Source organism: Lutra lutra, chromosome 7, assembly GCF_902655055.1.
Source record: "Lutra lutra chromosome 7, mLutLut1.2, whole genome shotgun sequence".
Taxonomy (NCBI): domain Eukaryota; kingdom Metazoa; phylum Chordata; class Mammalia; order Carnivora; family Mustelidae; genus Lutra; species Lutra lutra.
Genome location: NC_062284.1, coordinates 126,326,043 through 126,346,050, shown reverse-complemented (window position 1 = coordinate 126,346,050; position 20,008 = coordinate 126,326,043). Strand labels below are relative to the sequence as shown.

The 20,008-nt window shown below is 40.3% G+C and overlaps 1 protein-coding gene across 1 annotated transcript in view; it reads right to left on the bottom strand.

Moving 5' to 3' along the window:
• The window catches only part of SEL1L (SEL1L adaptor subunit of ERAD E3 ubiquitin ligase), a 55,391-nt gene extending 35,726 nt beyond the window's left edge, over positions 1-19,665 (bottom strand). Inside the window, exons 1-3 of the mRNA XM_047736062.1 lie at positions 19,482-19,665; positions 13,683-13,720; positions 12,629-12,860 (exon numbers count right to left, since the gene is read on the bottom strand). Coding sequence (XP_047592018.1) covers positions 12,629-12,860; positions 13,683-13,720; positions 19,482-19,551 — 340 coding nt within the window. The 5' untranslated portion in view covers positions 19,552-19,665. The remainder of the gene's footprint in view (positions 1-12,628; positions 12,861-13,682; positions 13,721-19,481) is intronic.
• Between the last annotated feature and the right edge of the window lie 343 nt (positions 19,666-20,008).

Here is a 20,008-nt window from a genome sequence, read left to right as displayed (position 1 = left end):
CAGAGTAGGAAAAAATATGCGAGAGATCAGAAAGATGAGGACCAAGAACTGACCAGGTATTCAGCAAAGAGAATGTGACTGGAGCAGAGTGGATTTAGAGGTCTTGAGGGGACCAGAGCATCCTGAGAGTTGGATGAGAGAACGGGAAGAGAGGAAGTGAAATTAGTGAATACAGACAACTCTTGTTTCAAAGAATGATGCTATTAAAGGGGAGTCGGGAGGGGCACCTGGGTGGCTCAGTGGGTTAAAGCCTCTGCCTTCAGGTCGGGTCATGGTCTCAGCGTCCTGGGATCGAGGCCCGCTTCAGGCTCTCTGCTCAGCAGGGAGCCTGCTTCCTCCCTCTCTGCCTGCCTCTCTGCCAACTTGTGATCTCTGTCAAATAAATAAATAAAATCTTAAAAATAAATAAATAAAGGGGAGTAGGGAAGCAGGGTGGTCGCTGGAGGGGGTTTTGGTTTTTAAAATATAAGCTATTACAGCATGTCTGATGCTTATGGAAAGAATCCAAGAGAGAGGGAGCAGCAAAAGTGGGGCCACAATGTTGCCATATGAACTAAATTAAATGTCCTGGGAATTGCGACATTATTTTTTCCTCATTTTCTAATGGTAAGATCAAAAAACCCCCAAAAGTCAACCTCTAGATCCATAAAAACAAAGGCAAAGGATTTAGCTTTGCAAATTTCTCATCTTAGGAGCTTTAACACTGGCAATTAAGTCTGATATTGTACCTATAAGGTTACATGAGTGTTCTGTTTATAATATAACTACTTAATCATGCTGCTTGTTTGAAGCAATTTTTTATTTCTAAACATACAACAGTAAATAACATTTTAGTAGAATGTATTTGTAGTAGTAAATAGTTGAAATACAATCATTTAATGTTAAAAAGCTATCAATCTCAATACGTTTGTCATAAAATGCTCATCAGTTTTAGTCAACACCAAGGTAAAAACTCAATGAACTAACCATCAACAAAAACCCCCAAAGATTTAAGAACAAAACATAAGAACAGATGATTCAAAGTAAACCATACCTGAGATAAAGCAAACAGTATAGGCCAAATAAGAAGGTATTTACTGTGGAAGTATGGGATAGTAATCTCTTAGGGAAAATACAAACCTTATATAATCTGCTACAAGAGATTGCTTTCACTCAATGCTGAGAATTACTAACTATGGTTGAGAAATTACTTATGTTAATGAAGTAGGAAGGAAGGAAAGACAAGCAGACTATATGCAGGGAAGCCTTGCTTTAAGGAATAAAACATAATTTTCAGAAAAAGAATGAAATGTAGTAATAGGAGAATGAACAAAACATTAAGATCAGAGTTTACAAGCTCATTTTTGTGAGAAATAACTAATCATTTTATTTTTTATTTATTTATTTTTTTAAGATTTTATTTATTTATTTGACACAGAGAGAGAGATCACAAGCAGGCAGAGAGAGGGGGGAAGCAGGCTCCCTGCTGAGCAGAGAGCCGGACTCTGGGCTCGATCCCAGGACCCTGAGACCATGACCTGAGCCAAAGGCAAAGGCTTAACCACTGAACCACCTAGGCGCCCCATAACTAATCATTTTAAAGAAGAAACAGAAGCAAGCACTGGCCCCTGTGCCCAGAAGAAAGTGACAAGCTCATGACACTTAAGTTACAGGCACTATCAGAAATCATACAGAATGAAACTTGCTCAGAAAAACTATTTAAGAGTGAGCATCTCTGAAAAATGGCTTTAAAGACAGTTCTTAGAGTTTCAAACACAAAGATGGTCTCCTAAAGGAGTTTTCTTGCACAGATAATTTTCCGTACAACCATACAAATTGAAAGAAACAAGAAAATCTTTTCATTAAAGTCAGCACCTGTTGTAGAGAATGGCCTGTTCCCTTAGCCATTTATCTTCTGTTAAATCTGATCACTAAATTAAGGTTTGTTTATTCCTAGCCACCCCCATGCAAGTGACATGGGGTAGCAATGCCATTTTATTGCTTAACCAATTTGCTTATTCCAGAACCCAATTTAAGCATGACTTAGTGAAGTTTAAACTCCGTTCCTTTTGTGCTACTTGAAATAGAGCAAGAGGCTCATTATTTGACTTGATTTTACTTCTAATTTTTTACGACCATCTGGATAACATGTTTATTATAGCAAAGACAATCCAAGCAACAGGAAAGTGTACAAAATTAAAGAAAAATCAAAGTCATCTTTAGCTACCACTATGAAGTCCCTTTTTTCTCCTGAGAGAATGACTCTTACTGATGTTACTGTTAATTTTCTTCTCACTTGCAAATATATGAAAAAAAAAGGGGGGGGCTTTCTTTCACAAAAGGGACCTGTGATGGTTAATTGTGTGTGTCAACTTGTGCCCAGATAGTTGGTCAAACATTATTCCAGATGTTTCTGTGAAGGTGTTTGTGGAAGAGATTAGCATTTAAATCAATGGACTTCAGAGTAAAGCAGATTACCCTCCATAACATGGGTATGCCCCATTCAATTAGCTGAAGGCCTAACAGAACAAAGACTGACCTCCCTTGACCAAAAAGTAATTCGGCCAGTGGACAGACTTTGGTTCTCTTTCTCTGGAGAACCCTGACCAATACAAGGATCATACTAAGTGAATTATTTATAATGTGACATTTCACTTAACACTAGCATTGTTCCAGGTGGCAGACTGCAGATTGGCTGTCAATTCTTAACCCTTTCCTCACCGTCTATAGAGCTAGGGATGGTCAAGTGATTGTCTTGGTAGTTTTTTTTTTTTTAAGATTTTATTTATTTATTTGACAGACAGAGATCATAAGTAGGCAGAGAGAGAGGGGTAAGCAGGCTCCCTGCTGAGCAGAGAGTACAATGCAGGGCTTGGGGCTTGGGGCTCGGTCCCAGAACACTGGGATCATACCCAGAACCCTGGGATCATGACCTGAGCTGAAGGCAGAGGCTTTAACCCACTGAGCCACCCTGGTGCCCTGTCTTGGTAGTTCTACCAGTGACTCCTGGGGAAGGTTCCTGCCCTTCTGATGCAGGTATCACTTCTTCCTGAGGACCCAGGACCTGGAGTTTTGCCATCACCCGGTGTGACCATATAGAACAAACATGAAGATAAAGCTAATTTACTAAGGAGCCTGAATAGGAGAGAAAGGAGCTGGAGTCCGTGATGGCAAGAGCCCTAACTATGGAACCAAAATAAACCTCTGCTTTTGCCACTATTTGATGGATTTTGTTACCTGCAATAATAATGTTCCTTTTAAAATAACTATGACGGGGGCACCTGGGTGGCTCAGTGGGTTAAGCCTCTGCCTTCAGCTCAGGTCATGATCTCAGGGTCCTGGGATCAAGCCCCACATGGGGCTGTCTGCTCAGCAGGGAGCCTGCTTCCCCCTCTCTCTCTACCTGCCTCTCTGCCTACTTGTGATTTCTCTTTCTCTGTCAAAATAAATAAATAAAATCTTAAAAATAACTATGAGGGTGCCTGGGTGCCTCAGGCATTAAGCACCTGCCTTGGGCTCAGGTCATGATCCCAGGGTTCTGGGATCAAGCCCCACATCAGGCTCTCTGCTCAGCAGGAAGCCTGCTTCTCCCTCTCCCACTCCTCCTGCTTTGTGTTCCTTCTCTCATTGTGTCTCTGTCAAATAAATAAAATCTTAAAAAAAACAACAACTGAGTATTCTACAATAGGAAATAACACAATGTAATAACTTCCCTTCTTGATGGCCATTTATTCATTCATTTAAAAAAAAAAAGCTTACTGGGATGATGTGCAGGAAAACAATTGCCACGGGCATAGTTGTTATCCTTCGAAAAGTGGGCCCTTGGCTAGAATCTGGGAACTTCTACTTTGGGAGGGTTCCCACTACCCTGATAGAAGTGATTTATTGTGCCTAAACTGTCTGTACAATGTGATTTATGCTCAACACGTGTTTTCCTTCTGGGAACCTGCAATTTTGGTATGTGCCAGGCCAAAAGTGATTACATGACTAGTCTCCATTAAAAACTCTAAGCACTGGGTCTCTAATGAGCTTCCCTAGAAGGTAACATTTCACATATGTTGTCACATGTGCCAGGGGAATTAAGGACATCCTTTGTGACTCCCCTGGAAGAGGACGGTTGGAAACTTGTATTTTGTGTCCTTTGCACTTCGCCCCATGCTGATTTTGCTTTGTATCCTTTTGCTACAAGAACTCAAAGCTGTGAGTACAACTGCATGCTGAGTCCTCCCTGTAAATCACGGAGGTCTGGGGACCCCTGAAGTCAGGGGCATCACAAGTAGGATTGGCTAGGATGACCTAGACAGTTAGGTCAGATGAGCAGGATGACCCTGACCCACTGAAACATGGTGAAAGCACCGTTAGGGAAAGGAAGGGGAGGGAACAGGGCATGATGAATCTTTGGCAGCCAGCCATGGTATGCAGCCGCAACTGAGTCATTATCTGTTGTGAGAAGTAAAAGTTACCCGTGGAACCTGAAAATGACAGATCCAACTCTGGGAGAGCAGGCTAGTTGCTTTTGGCCATGGTGGCTAAAACAATGCCATTGGGTTTTATTTTCTCCTCCAGATAGGAGAAAGGACCCCCAAATTCCCAAAGTGAACAGGCCAAAAATGTTACAAGTTTACAGTGCTCTCTCCTCCAAGTGGGTTAGAGGGGCAGGATAGGAAGAGGGAGTAAAACTAGATCCCAATGTAAGAATGATGCTGGGATTAGGAGATGACGGCCAAGAAAGAATTCTTGAGACGTCTTTGGTGCAAAAAGGTCATTTTATTAAAGCACAGGGACATGACAGGAAAGAGCTGTGCTGGCGTTATGAGAAATGGCTGATTATATCCCACCTTTCAAGTTGAGTTGGGGATAGGGTTAGGAATAGCCAAGTCTCTAAGGAATTTGGGAAGCATGGTTTCCAGGACCTTGAGGGGGCTAGCTATTGTTGGGAAAAGATCTTTTACTACTGTCTCATTAAACCTTAGCATTGACACTCTTCAGATGTGTATCGGTGGGTCATATGCTTGGGAAATGATTGCCAACACGTATCTTGACAGAGATAAAATAAGTTTCCAAAGCAATTTTAAAATATTAAAGTAGACTTACAGGATCCTGGAGGGTTGGGCTAAGATTAAGACTGCCTTTTGCCCTTAGCAAAGTGTTAATATTGAGGCAGCAGAGTTCCTAGAGGAATGTCACTCTGCCTGTTTTTAAGGACTTATGAATGGGCTGTAAGTAGTAAAGAAATTTAGTTTTTCTTTTGCCTTTGTTCTCCAAATCACTAGGGCTAAAGCAAAATTTTAGACAATGCAGAAAGAAAAGGGAAGGCTGCACTCTAGCAGTTGTTTTTTTTTTCAGTCTAGCTGCTGCTGCAGTGGCCTCCCCCACTCCCCTTCCTCCCCTGCATTCCAGCCAGGATCTTCCCTGGCAGCTATCACGTTAACATGCAAATGATGAATTTACTTCCTGGCAGTTAAGTAAATTTGCAATAAGAAAAAAAAAAAAGGATTCTTTTAGTGGCTTTGTATTTCGTGGCTATCACAACTGGATGGATGAGAAAAATTGATACACGGTGTTAAATGCTTATAATTCCATCCATAATTCCAATCACCCTGATCAGCAGAAGCTGCAAGAAGGAAATGTGTTAGTGGGACAAACTTCCTTGCTTTTTGCCGCCAGTAGGCGGGCTGGAATTAAAACTCTCGAGTATTGGAAACAGAACAAGTCTCTATAATTGCTGGGTTTTGCTATGGAAGATATGGATGTTTGCTTAGTGGAGCCCTTGTAAAAAGGGAGACGATAAGAAAGAGGTGATCTACAGGTGGAAACACACTTTTGGAGTCCTAAAGAGCAGGTTTTGGTTGGCTAGTGAGTGCTTCTGAAGGTAGAGGTCTGACCTTAGGGCCTGATGTGCGTGCCTGTGTATGTTTGTGTGTGGGGAGGGAGGTGGGAGAGAACGACACAGAGAGACAGAGAGTGAGAGAGAGCTTGTGCACGCCCAAAGACCAACAAGACAAAAGCTGTGGCCCAGCCTTGCCTGCCACCTGGACTTTGTGGCCCTGTGGCATCTTGCCTCTGATGCTGAAAAAAGCCTCTGGCTTTTTAAAAATCCTGAATTCACAAATCCTATTTGCTTGAACTTGATTCGAAGCTAAAACCTGATGCTATCTGGACAGGCTTCCAGCCTCGGTGTGAGCTGGACAGAACCAAGAGCAGCCACAGGCTCAATAAACAGAACTCAGATGCTGTGGCCTACTGGACATTAGGCCACCTCTCTGTGGGGCCTCATATTGGGATGAAAATCGCGGATGCCCGGCTGGACTGTCTGGGTCACAGACAAATGTTCATAGGAAAGGGTTTGTTCTCTGATGGGACCATCTGAAATCAAGCTGCTGACTGGTGTGTATTTCTGATACAGAGACTGACCACACTCTTAACTTGTGACTATTGTCCAGAGCTGTCCTTTGGGGGAGGAGACATCACAGGGAGTGTGACCCTCTATTTGCTCCTGACAGATCGAGTTACCGAGGGATTTCCAGCCCCTGTGGAATAGGCCTTAACTTGTGCCTGGCTCTCCTGATAAGCCGCCATCTCCAGCAAGGGACTAATTACCTGACTGCTTCCCTCTTCACTTCACGCCTCTCTCTCTCCCCCTCTCTCTCGTGCACACCTTAGTGCGATCTGACTGTTCAGTGCAGCTGTCCTCAGAGAGGGGTTGATCTTTCCTAGGCTGCTTTACTGGGTAAGTGATCAGGGTGAAAGAGGTGGGACGTGATGTAAACCTATTTTGAAATTTTTTGAAAATTCAGGACTTTTGTCCTGCTAAGTTTTGAACATGATGTTTTTCTGGTTCAGCTGTATAAAAATGCTTTTCTGTGAAGATGTTTTGCCTTTCTTACACAGAACCCCTCCAACATCTGGATGAGAGTAGGGGATGACTGAGAAAATAAAAAATCATGACTACTGAATGGAAACTCTGATTTTGTAACAACCAAGGAAAATAAACTGAAACCCCCGCACCTGGAGAGGCATGAGTGAGGGGAGAATAATGGTGTTTTCTGAAACTATTTCTGGAAGCTTCTTCCCCTTCCTAAAGGAAAACTCTCTATGTACTCTTCCGAGCTGTTGAAAGTGCTCTGCATCCAGACTGTGGAGCCCCTCATACCAGACAGGGCTGACTGTGAGGCAGCAGGAGGTGGCCCAGTCCCTGCACCTGTCATGCAGAAAACCTCCAGATATTGTCCACACTCGTGAGGTGGATGAACAGTGTCACGGACAACAAAACTGTCTGGGACTGACTGGCAGTCCCTCTGCAAGTAAAAAACTGAACTAAAATACTTGGACTGGATACCCTAGAAGATGCCCATAGCAGGAGGCCACATCATCCTGCCTAACATATGTCTTGGTTGGGCTGCCCCAGTGATGGTAAACTCTGTTTCCAGGGTTACCATACGTGCCCTCTGGGACTATAAGTCTGTATGCGCACCCTATCACGACACTGCCTCAGCTTCAACTTACTGGCCAGTTGTGCTGGGCCTTAATTAATGGCTTAAGGCCAGGTTAAAAAAAGTTAATATAGATATTTAAGGAGGAAACCATCTGGCCTCTATGGTTAATGGAACTTTTTAATGGCTGGGTACAGGACTCATGAAGGGCATAACTGAAATCAGTACTGCAGACTGGTCTCACTCTACTGTCCAGGTCTTACTGAGAGTAACTTTGCCATTAAGACAAGATGGCCAGTGACCAAGGCGGGTAGACTGTGTAGAGAAGAGTTCATAGAACAGGCTTAAACTTCTGTCTTTGAAAAGGTTTATAAGGTTAGCCCTGGCTGGTGTCTAGGAACTTAAGATTCTGGAAGAGTGCCTACTACCCTGTTATGAGTGACTCAACCCAAGTGTAAAAACAATATGGTTTCTGGTGAACACCTGCTTTCCTTGTCCAAGTCTGTAATTTTGGTATGTGCTGGGCACAAACTGCCTACATGGCCAGCACCCTAAAATGACTCCAGGTATTAGGTCTCGGGGCACCTGGGTGGCTCAGTCTTTAAGCATTTGCCTTTGGCTCAGGTCATGATCCCAGGATCGCAGGATCGAGCCCCACATTGGGCTACTTGCTCAGTGGAAAGCCTGCTTCTCTCTCTCCCACTCCCCCTGCTTTTGTCTCCTCTCTTGCTATCTCTCTGTCAAATCAGTAAGTAAAATCTTAAAAAAAAAAAAAAAAAGAAGGTATTAGGTCTCTAATCAGTTTCCCTGGTAGACAGCATATCACATGTGTTGTTACAACTTGTTACTGGGGAAATTAAATACGTTCTGTGTGACTCCCCAGGGAGAGGACCTTTGTAAGCTGCATCTGTTTTCCCCAGACTTCACCCATGTATCTTTCTCTTTATTGATTTTGCTTTGTGTTCTTTTGCTGTAATAAATCATAGCCCTAAATATGACTATATGCTCAGTCCTGTGAATCTCATGGAGAATCACTAAGCTGAAGGTGTGGTCCTGGGGATCCCAGACACAGTTGGAAATAAGTGTGAAATCGTCAACAAACAGCAAGAAGGCAAAAATGGCTGGAGTCATGTCAGTGAAGGGATGTGGCAGAAGATGAAGTCAGAGGGAGAGGAAGCACTTGATCACGTAAGGCCTTGTTTGGACTTTATTCTGAATGTGATTGGAAGCCACTGGAGGCTCTGAACAGGAAGGAGAACTGCTCTGGCTGCTGCTAAGAGAACTGACATAAGGGGAAGAAGGGAAAGCAGGGACACCAAGCAGGAAGTTCTTAAAGACATGAGACTCTTCAACTGCCCTTGGTGGTTCAGATCTGCTTCAGAAAGGAGAAACTTACGTTCATTTTTAAGGATGAGTAGAAATATGATAAACTTGGGCAAGGGGGTGAGGAAAGTATTCCAAACAGTAGGAAGAACTTGTACAAGTTATGACCTAGAAGCATAAACTGCATGGTGTATTTGAAGATTGGTGAAGGGTCTGATATAGCTGTAAGAGGGTCTTGGGCAGAGTTGTGGGAGATGAAGTCACAGAGGCCATGCTGCACGTGGAACGCTTTGGGAATCATGTTAAGGAGTTTGTGCTGCATCTCACAGGCAAATGGGGAGATAATGAAGGGTTGTAAATAGAGGAGTTATGGATCAAATTTGGGTTTTAGGAAGATCAATATGGCAGAGATACGGATGAGAGGCCAATAAAGGAAGCAAGTCGTATTACCGAGTTCTAATGTAAATGGGACTGCACACACTCAAAGCCATGCACATGTAACTTATGTTATATATAAACAGAGAGAAAGGTGACATGATCAAATCATGTTAGAAACATGCTGATGAAAGACCTTCTGTCAAACACACTAAAGGTACTTACTCCCAGGAGGGTTCTCCTTACCTATGGAATGCTTTAGCAGGATGGACGTGGTATGTCTAGACTGCTCACTGTACATAAATCTGGGATGTATATATTTTGAGGAATGACCTCCTAGAAAATATCACATAAGCTATGCAATTATCAGAGACTAAACTGGAGATGTTTTATAACGGAAATAGCTCCCTTTCATGGAAGTGACATTCCATATATACCATTTAGAGGCCTCGTATGTTAAAATCTGGGCCAGGGGCACCCTAATTGAGGCAAGCAGAACCTAGGAGTAGCCCTGGCAGTCTGAACTTCTTGACACTTCACCTGTGTCTTGTGATAATTATTATCTCTGAAAATATTAGTCAAGTTTGGTACTGGGTAAGATCTCTCTATTCTTTTGAGTTCACAATTTGTCAATCTGACCTTTTTTTTTTTTTTTTTTTTTTTACAATGTTTAATTCAACCTGGAAGAACGAGGATGAATGATACATTTCCTAACCATATTCACCAGAAAGAGTGACCAGTATGACAACTCAGTTGCAATGCATGTTCCTGGTGCCTAGATTGTAGTGTCTAAATGCAATTTCCTACGAAAAGGAATTTGGGTTTTTTTTTTTTTTTTTTTTTTTTTTTCTTGAGAAATGGCTGATTCATTTCAGGGTTAGGAAATGTGTAAGATGAATTTAAGATATCCCATCTTGCCTGAAAAATAAAAAGAAGTTTAAAAGTCGGTTATGATTAGTCCAAAAGAATGAACTTAAAGGGACTTTCAGTATGCAAAAATAGGATAATGTGAGCAATGAAAAAGGACTGCAATCCTGTGAAGCAAACATATGTGAAACCCACAGATCTGGAATGATGCTCAGAAGCAAAGCAAACAGAAACAAACAGACAAAAACGTACTTACTGGCCTCCTTTGGAGGTTGCTAGAGCACCAAATTATTATTTGAAAAATTTCAAGGGAAAGAACCAAGCATCTATCCTGCTTGTAAGGACTGTGTTTCAGGGTAAACAAAGAGTTGTGAGGGCAAGTTTTTCTTTATAAAAGAATCCCAGGTAACAAATGCAGGAGGTATTATACATCAGAAAGACATCATTTGCAATTCCTAGTGAAATAATGGATCCAGACAAACAAAATGGTTGTGGAAGCCTCTGGGTGAAAGGTCAGTGAGGAACTTCCGAATGGCTGGATTAGGCTGACATCACCCAGCTTCACTGATCAATTTCTAGAAGTGGAACAATCAAATACTCTATGCCTCTGGATGTAATATATTAGGAAGTACACAATACTCTATTATGAGATAGTCTCAGGAAAAAACCAGAGCTAAATCTACCTCAGCGTCTACAGTTAACGTCCAGTTTACAGATTACACAGCAGGGAGTGAGTAAGTTCAATGACATTACAAGGATACGACCAGCTAGATCCAGAATGTGGGAAACTGTATAGCACAAAGGACATTATTTCTTTACCAAATAAAATGAAATAAAAAACAAGGGAGAAAGACCTGTTATAGATTAAGAGAAACCTAAGATCTTGGTGTGGTTACTGATTCAAACCAACCAGTTCTAAAAAGATATCTGAACCAACAGGGAAAACTGCACAGGGCCTGGGGATTGGGTGATTAAAGAATAATCATTAATTTTGTGGGCATTATAGTACCACTGTGGTTTGCTGGGGGAAAAAAGCCGTATTTTCAGAGATACATACACAGGTGATATAACATGGAATCTGCTGTAAATACTCTAGGAAAGAAGAGAGTAGATGCATATGCGGTGGCAGAGATGAAGCAAGAATAAGAACGTGGAGGGCTGGGGACCCTGGATGATGGGCAAGGGGGTCACGACCACCCTCCACTTTTGTACATATTGTAAAGCCTCCCTCATAAAAAAAAAATAAAAACGAATGAATTAAACTATAATATTTGGCAAAAATTTAAAAATGGTAATACATATTTTTGGCTGAGGCGCAGGAAAAGGAGTAATTTCAAAGGAAGTGAACAGAATTACCTTTTTTTTTTTTTACATTTTAACAGTATGGGATCAAATATCTTTTAAAATTTTACATTCAGTCCAGCAAATTTACTTTAAAAAACTAATTCTCAAAAAATTTTCATAGATGTGCACAAAGATACATCTAAAATGATCTCCCAGCAAAAAAAATTTATAAACAATCTGTTTCTTATTTATGGTATATTTACATGTAAATTTTTAAAGTTTTATTTACTTAAGTAATCTCTATGTACACCATGGAGCTTGGACTCATGACCCCAAGATCAAGAGTCACGTGCTCCTCCAAATAAGTCAGCCAGGTGCTCCTACCTGTAAAATTTTTTATAGCCATTAACCATCAAATTTTAAAAGAATAATAAATGATAGGGGAAAACATTCAAGACAAACTGTTAAGCACAAAATGCAGGCTATAAAACAGTATATACATTTTGACCCAATTTAGTCTTCTTAGAACTATACATTTAGAAAAGAGCTTGAAGAGTTTTCTCCATGATGTTAACAGCTGTGATGTCTAGCTCATGGGATTAAAGTAATTTTAATTTTTTTAGACATGGTTTTTCTATTCATGGAAATCTATGGATATTTGCAATATAAAAATTCTAGTTTTGAAAAAAAGTTGTATTTCTGAAAGATAAAATCTGGATCAATTTCCAGAAATGGCTAGTAACAGAGTAATAAGTGGGTATCGTTGTGATCTTTGAAATAATAAACAAAATGACAAAAGGTTGGCGGGACAGGGCGGAGTGGATTAATAATTCTTAAAAGGATATGTATTCAGCACACTCTACTATGAGAAAGAGCAAGTTTTAAATTTAAAAATAGAGGGTGTCAAGAAGATAAAAGTTAGAAGGGATCGAAGTTTATGTAAACTTCAGTTAGATAAACACCTATATCAATTTCCTAGGTGATTGGGAAGGTTATTGTAGTAAAAAAACCTAACACAATTCTGAAAATAACCAGAGCAGCGTATTAGATGATTTTTCCTGAGTTTCTATTTTGTGTCCCACTTGGACAGATAATTACATACTGGAGTACAAAAAGAGGATGTTAGGATATTAATATAATACAAATCCAATTTTGATTATCAAATTCAGCTATGTACCTTAGGTCAAATCTGTTAGGTGAATAACTCTGATATATAAAAACCTAGAAAATCATTAACTACTATACTCTACACGTTATATGTGGCTCATAATCAATAAAACTAGACTTCTGCATCTTTCTACACTAGTTAAAAATTTCATTTGTCTCCTTCCTAAATTAGGCAAAAGCAAGAAAAATGTCCAGACTACCTTGTTTCCGTACTTTCGTTGGTTCTTCGTAGTCCTTGTTTTCTGGATCTGGAGATTCTAGAAAGCGGATTTCTTCTGCAACACTTTCCCCTTCTTGGCTCCTGAGGCTTTCTTCCTCTTCTTGAATAGGTGATTCTAATTCTGATTCCTCTGAATCAAGAAATATCTGACCAGCGACTACTCTGCCAGCTGTGTTGTGGTCCTTTACAGGCTCATCTGATGACAAAGAAGTCTGGGAATATAAGAGATTTTTAGTTTTCAAGTAGTATCAGGACTGTCTCCAATCCAACTTGACCATTACTTTTACTAATCCAGATACATCTCCTTCAATTGTGAACATGCCATACTTGCTCATCTCTCTAAACTTTGGCATGTGTTCATTACATGCCTTCCTCATTTGCCTAACCTGACTCTTTCTTCCGATTTCAACTTAGATGTTATTTCTCACAGGAAGCATTCCTTAACTCCTGAAGCTTGGAGTAGGGGCCCCTACAAACTCCCAACATAGCTTATACTTGCCCTTATGATAGCCCTATACTACAACTTTCTGTTTCTCATCTATATTCCCTCAAATCTAGGGATCAGAGATCATAACTGAATGGTCTCCTTGGATACATAATCAGCCTTATTCACTCAACCAACCAATTTAAATGTATTAACTCTACAGATTTATAAAAACTGATAGAAGTGGAAACAAATGGCAGTTAAGTCTTCAAAATAAAAAAAAACCTTAAAACTAAAAAAAAGGAATAAAATCAATCTCTCAGTAGGCAGTAGAATATTACTGCCTTTAGGCTCTACACACACAGCACATTCAAATTAAAATTAAACATAATAACCAACACTCTGAATGAAAATATTATTCTGTCTCCTACAGGTCAGTGATTTTTTCTCCCCAGAAGAACTAGTGTATTGATACCAGCTATAGTTTTTTTTTTTTTCCTTAATCCCATTCTGTTGCTCAAAAGACAGATTTCATATCCTTTCTAAGACACGTAATTCATGCTTTTAAATTGGGCATCAAATACTGGTCAATGCAGATTATAGTACACACCTTGGAATCTAAGGATTCATCTTGATTGCCTTCTTCATCTGTAAAGAAATTTTAAGATAATTTCATCATCCTTCTTGTTGGGAAATTACAGGTATTGTTAAAGCACTTGATAAATACAACAAATAATAACCAGACACTTGATAAATATACCTAGAATTATCTAAAAATTGGTTGTATTCAACAACTGTACAGAAAAGATTAGGTAAAAGGAAAGCAAGGGGTTAGATGGAACAGTTCTTCCTCTTTCCCCCGGGAAGGCACTGCTTTCATCTAGTGCCTTATTCAGGTAAGAAGACCAATTACCACCACCACCCTCACCACCACCAAAATGAGACACTTCCTCAGACACCATCCAATTCTTTTGTTCGTATTTATTCTACTACTGAGTTGCTAAACTTAAAAAATAAATCTCTGATTCTGTGGTTCAGGGTTCCACCTATTATTTTCCTCTGCTCAGAATCCAGAGTTATAGAGCTTAATTTAGTGCTGGTTCTGATTAGCATTTTACTGTTCACTGAGACTACTAAAGATGGACACTAACAATTACTATTACGCGACGGAAGAGTTGCCAGACTAAGATATTTAGGATTTGTGTTCTACTTCACTGAAGAGTTAACCAGATAAAAGCAAAAACTAGCAGCATACCATCATGTACTTACTCACGTGAGATCTATTTATTAAGAAATCAGTATCTTATATTAAATAATGAATCCAGCCCCTGGTTACATCTTTCTTCCAAATTCATATCTATTGCTTTGTCTTTGTCCAATTATGTTAATTTTCTGTCTATTATTTTGTGTTTTTGTGCTATTACTTCTATTCTGGCTACTTGCTACTCTTTCTCCTGATCTTATACAAACACACTGAGCACAAATGCCCATATGCTTATGTTTGGTCATTGTATTCCTGGCCAGTTTACAAAAAACAACTGTTAGATGGTCTCTAGGTTTCCTTCTTCTTCTTCTTCTTAAAATGATCTGATTTTATCCAGGAGTCAACCTCAGTTATAAGCTCATAAGCTATATAAGAAATTGACCAGTAGACAAAATGCTATAAAACCATGTGCTTTTTACTAGAAAATTTGGTGTTACAGTTGCCATTAATCTTTACTTCATATGGTTATATCTTTTTTTTTTTAAAGATTTTGTTTATTTGACAGAGAGAGATCACAAGTAGGCAAAGAGGCAGGCAGAGAGACAGAGAAGGAAGCAGGCTCCCTGCTGAGCAGAGAGCCTGATGTGGGACTCAATCCCAGGACCCTGAGACCATGACTTGAGCCGAAGGCAGAGGCATAACTCACTGAGCCACCCAGGCGCCCCATATGGTTATATCTTAAATATTATTTACAACTTGTAACTCTTTCAAGCATAACAAAAATATGCTTTGGAGTTTGTATTATCGAAGTAGTGAGCTAACTTTAAGAAGTATAACCTGGGGTGCATGGGTGGCTCAGCAGGTTAAAGCCTCTGCCGTCGGCTCAGGTCATGATCCCAGGGTCCTGGGATGGAGCCCTGCATTGGGCTCTCTGCTCAGCAGGGAGCCTGCTTCCCTTCCTCTGCCTCTCTGCCTACTTGTGATCTCTGTCTGTCAAATAAATAAAATCTTAAAAAAAAAAGAAGTATAACCAATTCATTATGTGTATAATATACAACACTATTTCATAGTATTTGTTTCTTTTGAATATTTGAGAAAACTAGTCTACTAGTGAGGTTTGCCATATTAGAAAAGTGCTATGAATTCAAAGAACACTTAAACTATAGTTACTTTCACATTTACTACTTTTAGACTACCTTCCAAATGTTTTATTTCTGATGAGTGGGGAAGAGAAGGGTATAGCATGTATTATCCCACAGTACCTATAACATTTAGGTAGTGATGGCACTTAATTAACAATCATCCTTCATGCTAACTTCTTCACAGGTTTTACCCAAAGTCCGAATTCTAACACATGGTTCAAATTCCATTCTCAGCAACATTTGGATAAAGGAAAAAAAATTCATCTCTACCATATATCAAAGTTGTATGAGTGGCTATGTTTAAGTAATCACAAACATTAACTAGTTAATGTATCAAGAGCAGACATTAATTGTGTAAATGTATATAGTATATCCCCAAACTTTAAATAAGCCAGAGCTCTTAAATTACTAATCACTAAATCATGAAATTTAGTACCTTCTCACAACAGGTCACATATGCAGCAAATAAGTATATAACACAGATACCTATAAGTAAATTTGAAGACATGTACATTTGAGATACTACAAGCTATTACACATTGAAGTAGCAAAATGTGTTTTTAAACTCTGAGAGTCATTGAAACCTGTGACATCAGGGTTATTTCACATGAATTGCATCATGCTTCTGTCTCTCTTCTCTTCAAACTAGCAATATATACTAAGGTTACTAGTAAATAAGAGAATTCTTTCTCATTTGCTAAATGGGAAAGTCTACTCCAGATGGTAGTCTTAAAGCATAAGCTATTTTCTCTCTCAAACTGATCTATCTATTCACATAACACTTTTATAGAAGTTGCTTATAATACAGAAATTTCTGATATATATTAGGTAACAAAGACACTTAAGTTATGCATAAACAAAAATAGTAACACTTATAGCAGAACACGGACATCAAGAAAAAATGCAAAAGAGTTCAATGAAGAGTTACAGATTTCTCATTCAACAGTATCACATCCAGAATATAATGGTTTACATTACTTTAGAATTGTACACTTTCCTTTGAAAAAGACTAATTTTCATCTTTATTAGATCAGCCAACCAAACTGCAAAAAGTACTGGGGATACTCTTTCAGGGAAAAGTAATGATCATTAATTCATTTTCCAACTTGTCATGTAAACTAAACAGACTGATAGACCTTCAAACACAGAAGTCCTAAGAGTTGGGTGAAAAGAGAGCAGACATCTGCTCTCTGCTTTACCACTGAATCTGTGCAGATCCTACAATACTCCTGATTTTTAATTACTCCAAAATCGAGGCCTGGAGAGCTAAGTTCAAAACCTCACTTCATTACATATTAATTTTATACACGTGGTTCAAAATAGCAAGCTTGGTCAGCCTCTTCTTTCTCAACCTGTCAAAAGAGAATAATACCATCTGTCCTGTTGACTCACAATAATGTTTTAGGGAAGAAAAGAATAATGAAATTAAACATCGTCTGCAATCTGAAATTTACTCTTTGAATATCTAATAGAACTATTACCTGGAATACTTAGTGGTGGACCTAATTTAAAAGATTCTGTAGGGGCACCTGGGTGGCTCAGCAGGTTAATCCTCTGCCTTTGGCTCAGGTCATGATCCCAGGGTTCTGGGATCGAGCCCCGCATGGGGCTCTCTGCTCAGTGGGGTGCCTGCTTCCCTCTCCGCCTACTTGTGACCTCTCTCTCTGTGTCAAATAAATAAATAAAATCTTAAAAAAAAAACATTCTGTAACACTGGCACAAAGGGAAAAAAAAGAAAAAGCAAACCATTTGTCTCTTCCTGCTGAAAATAAGAAAACAAGTATTTCTAAGTGAGAAAACATATAGCATTTTCCATTACTGAGGAAATGGAGAAGTATCTTTTTAACCTTCTCCTTTATTTATTCACAGGAAAAAAGTATTTTGAATAAAAATGTCATATTTTTATATGCCTTTAAAACAAGATATGAAATAACAGCTACTAACAGTGATAGGATCAAGATTCCCTTTGTTGGCTGATCATACCTGGTAAATATGCAACTTGCTTTGGTAACCAGTAACATTCAAACTTTAAATCCACACAAAATTATGGCCCAAGACTTGATTTTTAAATAGGAGCAAATCTTTAATAATGAGGCTGACTTCCTATATACATAAGCAATTTAATGAATAAGAAAAGTCAACTGAAAATCCATGTACTCAATTTCTAAAACTTTACCTCACACAAGTGTTTTACTATAATTGCACTTGAGTGCAGTAGTGCCTTTATTACCTGTCAGCACATCTCTGTTGCTTTAGTTCTGGCTAAGTTTGGATTCTGGCTCTGCCAGAGAAATGCCCTGGCACAGGTGAACTACGATGGAAATCCGAGCAGACATTTTCGAACCCAGTTCTCTGCTTACATCAACACAATCCAAAGATTTAGCACTTCAGTAAGAGTAATCTATTATAACATCCCGAGAATCCCTACTGTTGATTAAATGACTTGAACTTCAAGTACCATTTCCACTGACGCGAAGCTCTTACGCATATGAAATCTAGTTAACAGAATATGCAGGAAAATGTTTGCAGAGCTTTAATTTTCTTTAAATTCTGCAAACTTAATTCAGAGGAATACTCACCATGTTCTTTAACTAGTCGTTCTTACACGTTAGTGTGAAGCATTATTTGTGAAGCTTGTTTAACTACAGATACCCCAACCTGCTCCAGACCTAAAACTGCATGCTTAACAAACTCCTACGAGGACTTCTGATGCAAGTGGTCTATGGCCCATCAGGTACTCTATCGATTACACTCAACAGTTTATTTCATATTTCCTGTGGTCAAATAATTGTTAGCAGTGCTTCAAGAGTTAGGTAGTTTTGGAGATTTGGTCATGAATACAAACCATTACTAAAAAGGGGGAAGGCAGACCTCAAGGCATGATGTTGGCAGTAAAGTAACTAGCATATGCTTGTTGCTTTTGAAATGGTATCTCAAACCACAATATGGATAGAATTTTAGGTTTAGACCTCTTATTTTAGAAACAGAATGACGTTATGGCATTGACTTACAACTAGGACAGATAATTTGGGGATTCAAATAACCATCTGGGAAATTTTCTGTTGGGAAAAAAAAAAAAAAGTTGACATTTATACCCTGCCTTGTTCCAAAAAAATTTAAAGCCACAGAACAGCTGTTTTGTTAACTAAACTGATTAAAATTCAAAAGCTTTATTGTACTAATTTGTTTCTTTACCAACATTTAGAAACACTAAGTGCTTCTTTATCAACACTCCCCAAACAGAAGTTTTCAGATGTAGGCAGACTGGACTATTAAGAAAGGAAAATACATTTCAGAACCCTAGTATTAAGCCGCTAACTGGAAAATCAACTCAAAGGCACATGAATTTTTATATCTATACAAAAACATGAAAATCAGGTGCTATATGCATTTTAAATTTACAAGGACCAAGATTTCCTTAAAAAAAAAAAATCACAAAGTTACTGTCAACAAACATGGGGCAACTCAGAAACACGGTGACAGAGATAAACACCACTTTCTTGGGAATATCTCCTAAAAAGGGATTGAGAGTGGACACAGTTACATCAAAAGTCTTCATTTTAAAATAGACCAGGAGATAAGGGGCACCTCAGGTGCTAAGCAATCCACCAAACCACTGTCAACATCCTGGTGTTGATGGACCCGGCTCTGCTCAGTGATAACCCCAGGTGTGTCAACTACTTAACTTACAAATCCCAAGCACGTAATCTGTCCGAGAGTTGAGGAAGTTCCAGGAAGGCTCAGGTGTCACTGTGGAGCTAAGCCAGCTCTCGGGATTTATTCCCCAAGAGTCAATTCCTCACTCGCGAGGAGTCGCGTAAAGTTTGTTAAGTGAGGAGAGGTGTGGGCAGGGTGACCGCCCCTTCCCTTCCTCCCCTCGCTAGCTCCCTAAACACCCCCTCTATCCCAGGCCAGCCAAAGCCCGAGGAATGACAGCGAGAAGCTAGTGCGAGGTGTGACCAGAGAGTGGAGTCTCCAGCTTGAGCCCCCACGGCCCTGCCCCGGGATGGAGGCCGGGGGGGCGGTGGCTCCCGGCCTCCAGTCCGAGGGGGCGGATACTGACCCGAGGACGCCGAGGCCGAGCCCAGCAGCACCGCACAGAGCAGCAGCGTCAGCCCAACTCGGACCCGCATCCTGCTCCCGCGGCCGCTGCCACCCCCTGGAGCTGTCGCTTTCGCCTCTGCCACCACCGACTCAGCTACCGCCGCCGCCTCGCCGCAGCTCTTCCTGCTCTGGTCTCCTTCCTCCGCCCCTTCCCAGGCCTCCCTGCCCGAGAGCGGAGCCAATCCCCGCCCGCCGCCTCGGGCTCTGTGCCCAATCGCCGCAGTCTTCCCGCCCACCTTATTGCCCCGCCCCCGGGGTCATACATTGACCAATAATTTTGCGAGATTCCCACACCGGCTTTCCTGGTTGGACCACGGCCTCACGACATGGCCCCAGCTAATTGGTAGATCCTGGGTTCAACCATCCCGGAATCAGGGCGTGAGTCCAGGGCCAGGAAGAAAAGAAAGGCACCCAGGACTACAATTCCCACAATACATTTCATGGGCTTCTTTCGAAGTGTGCTCTCGGTAAACGTATCCCATTATG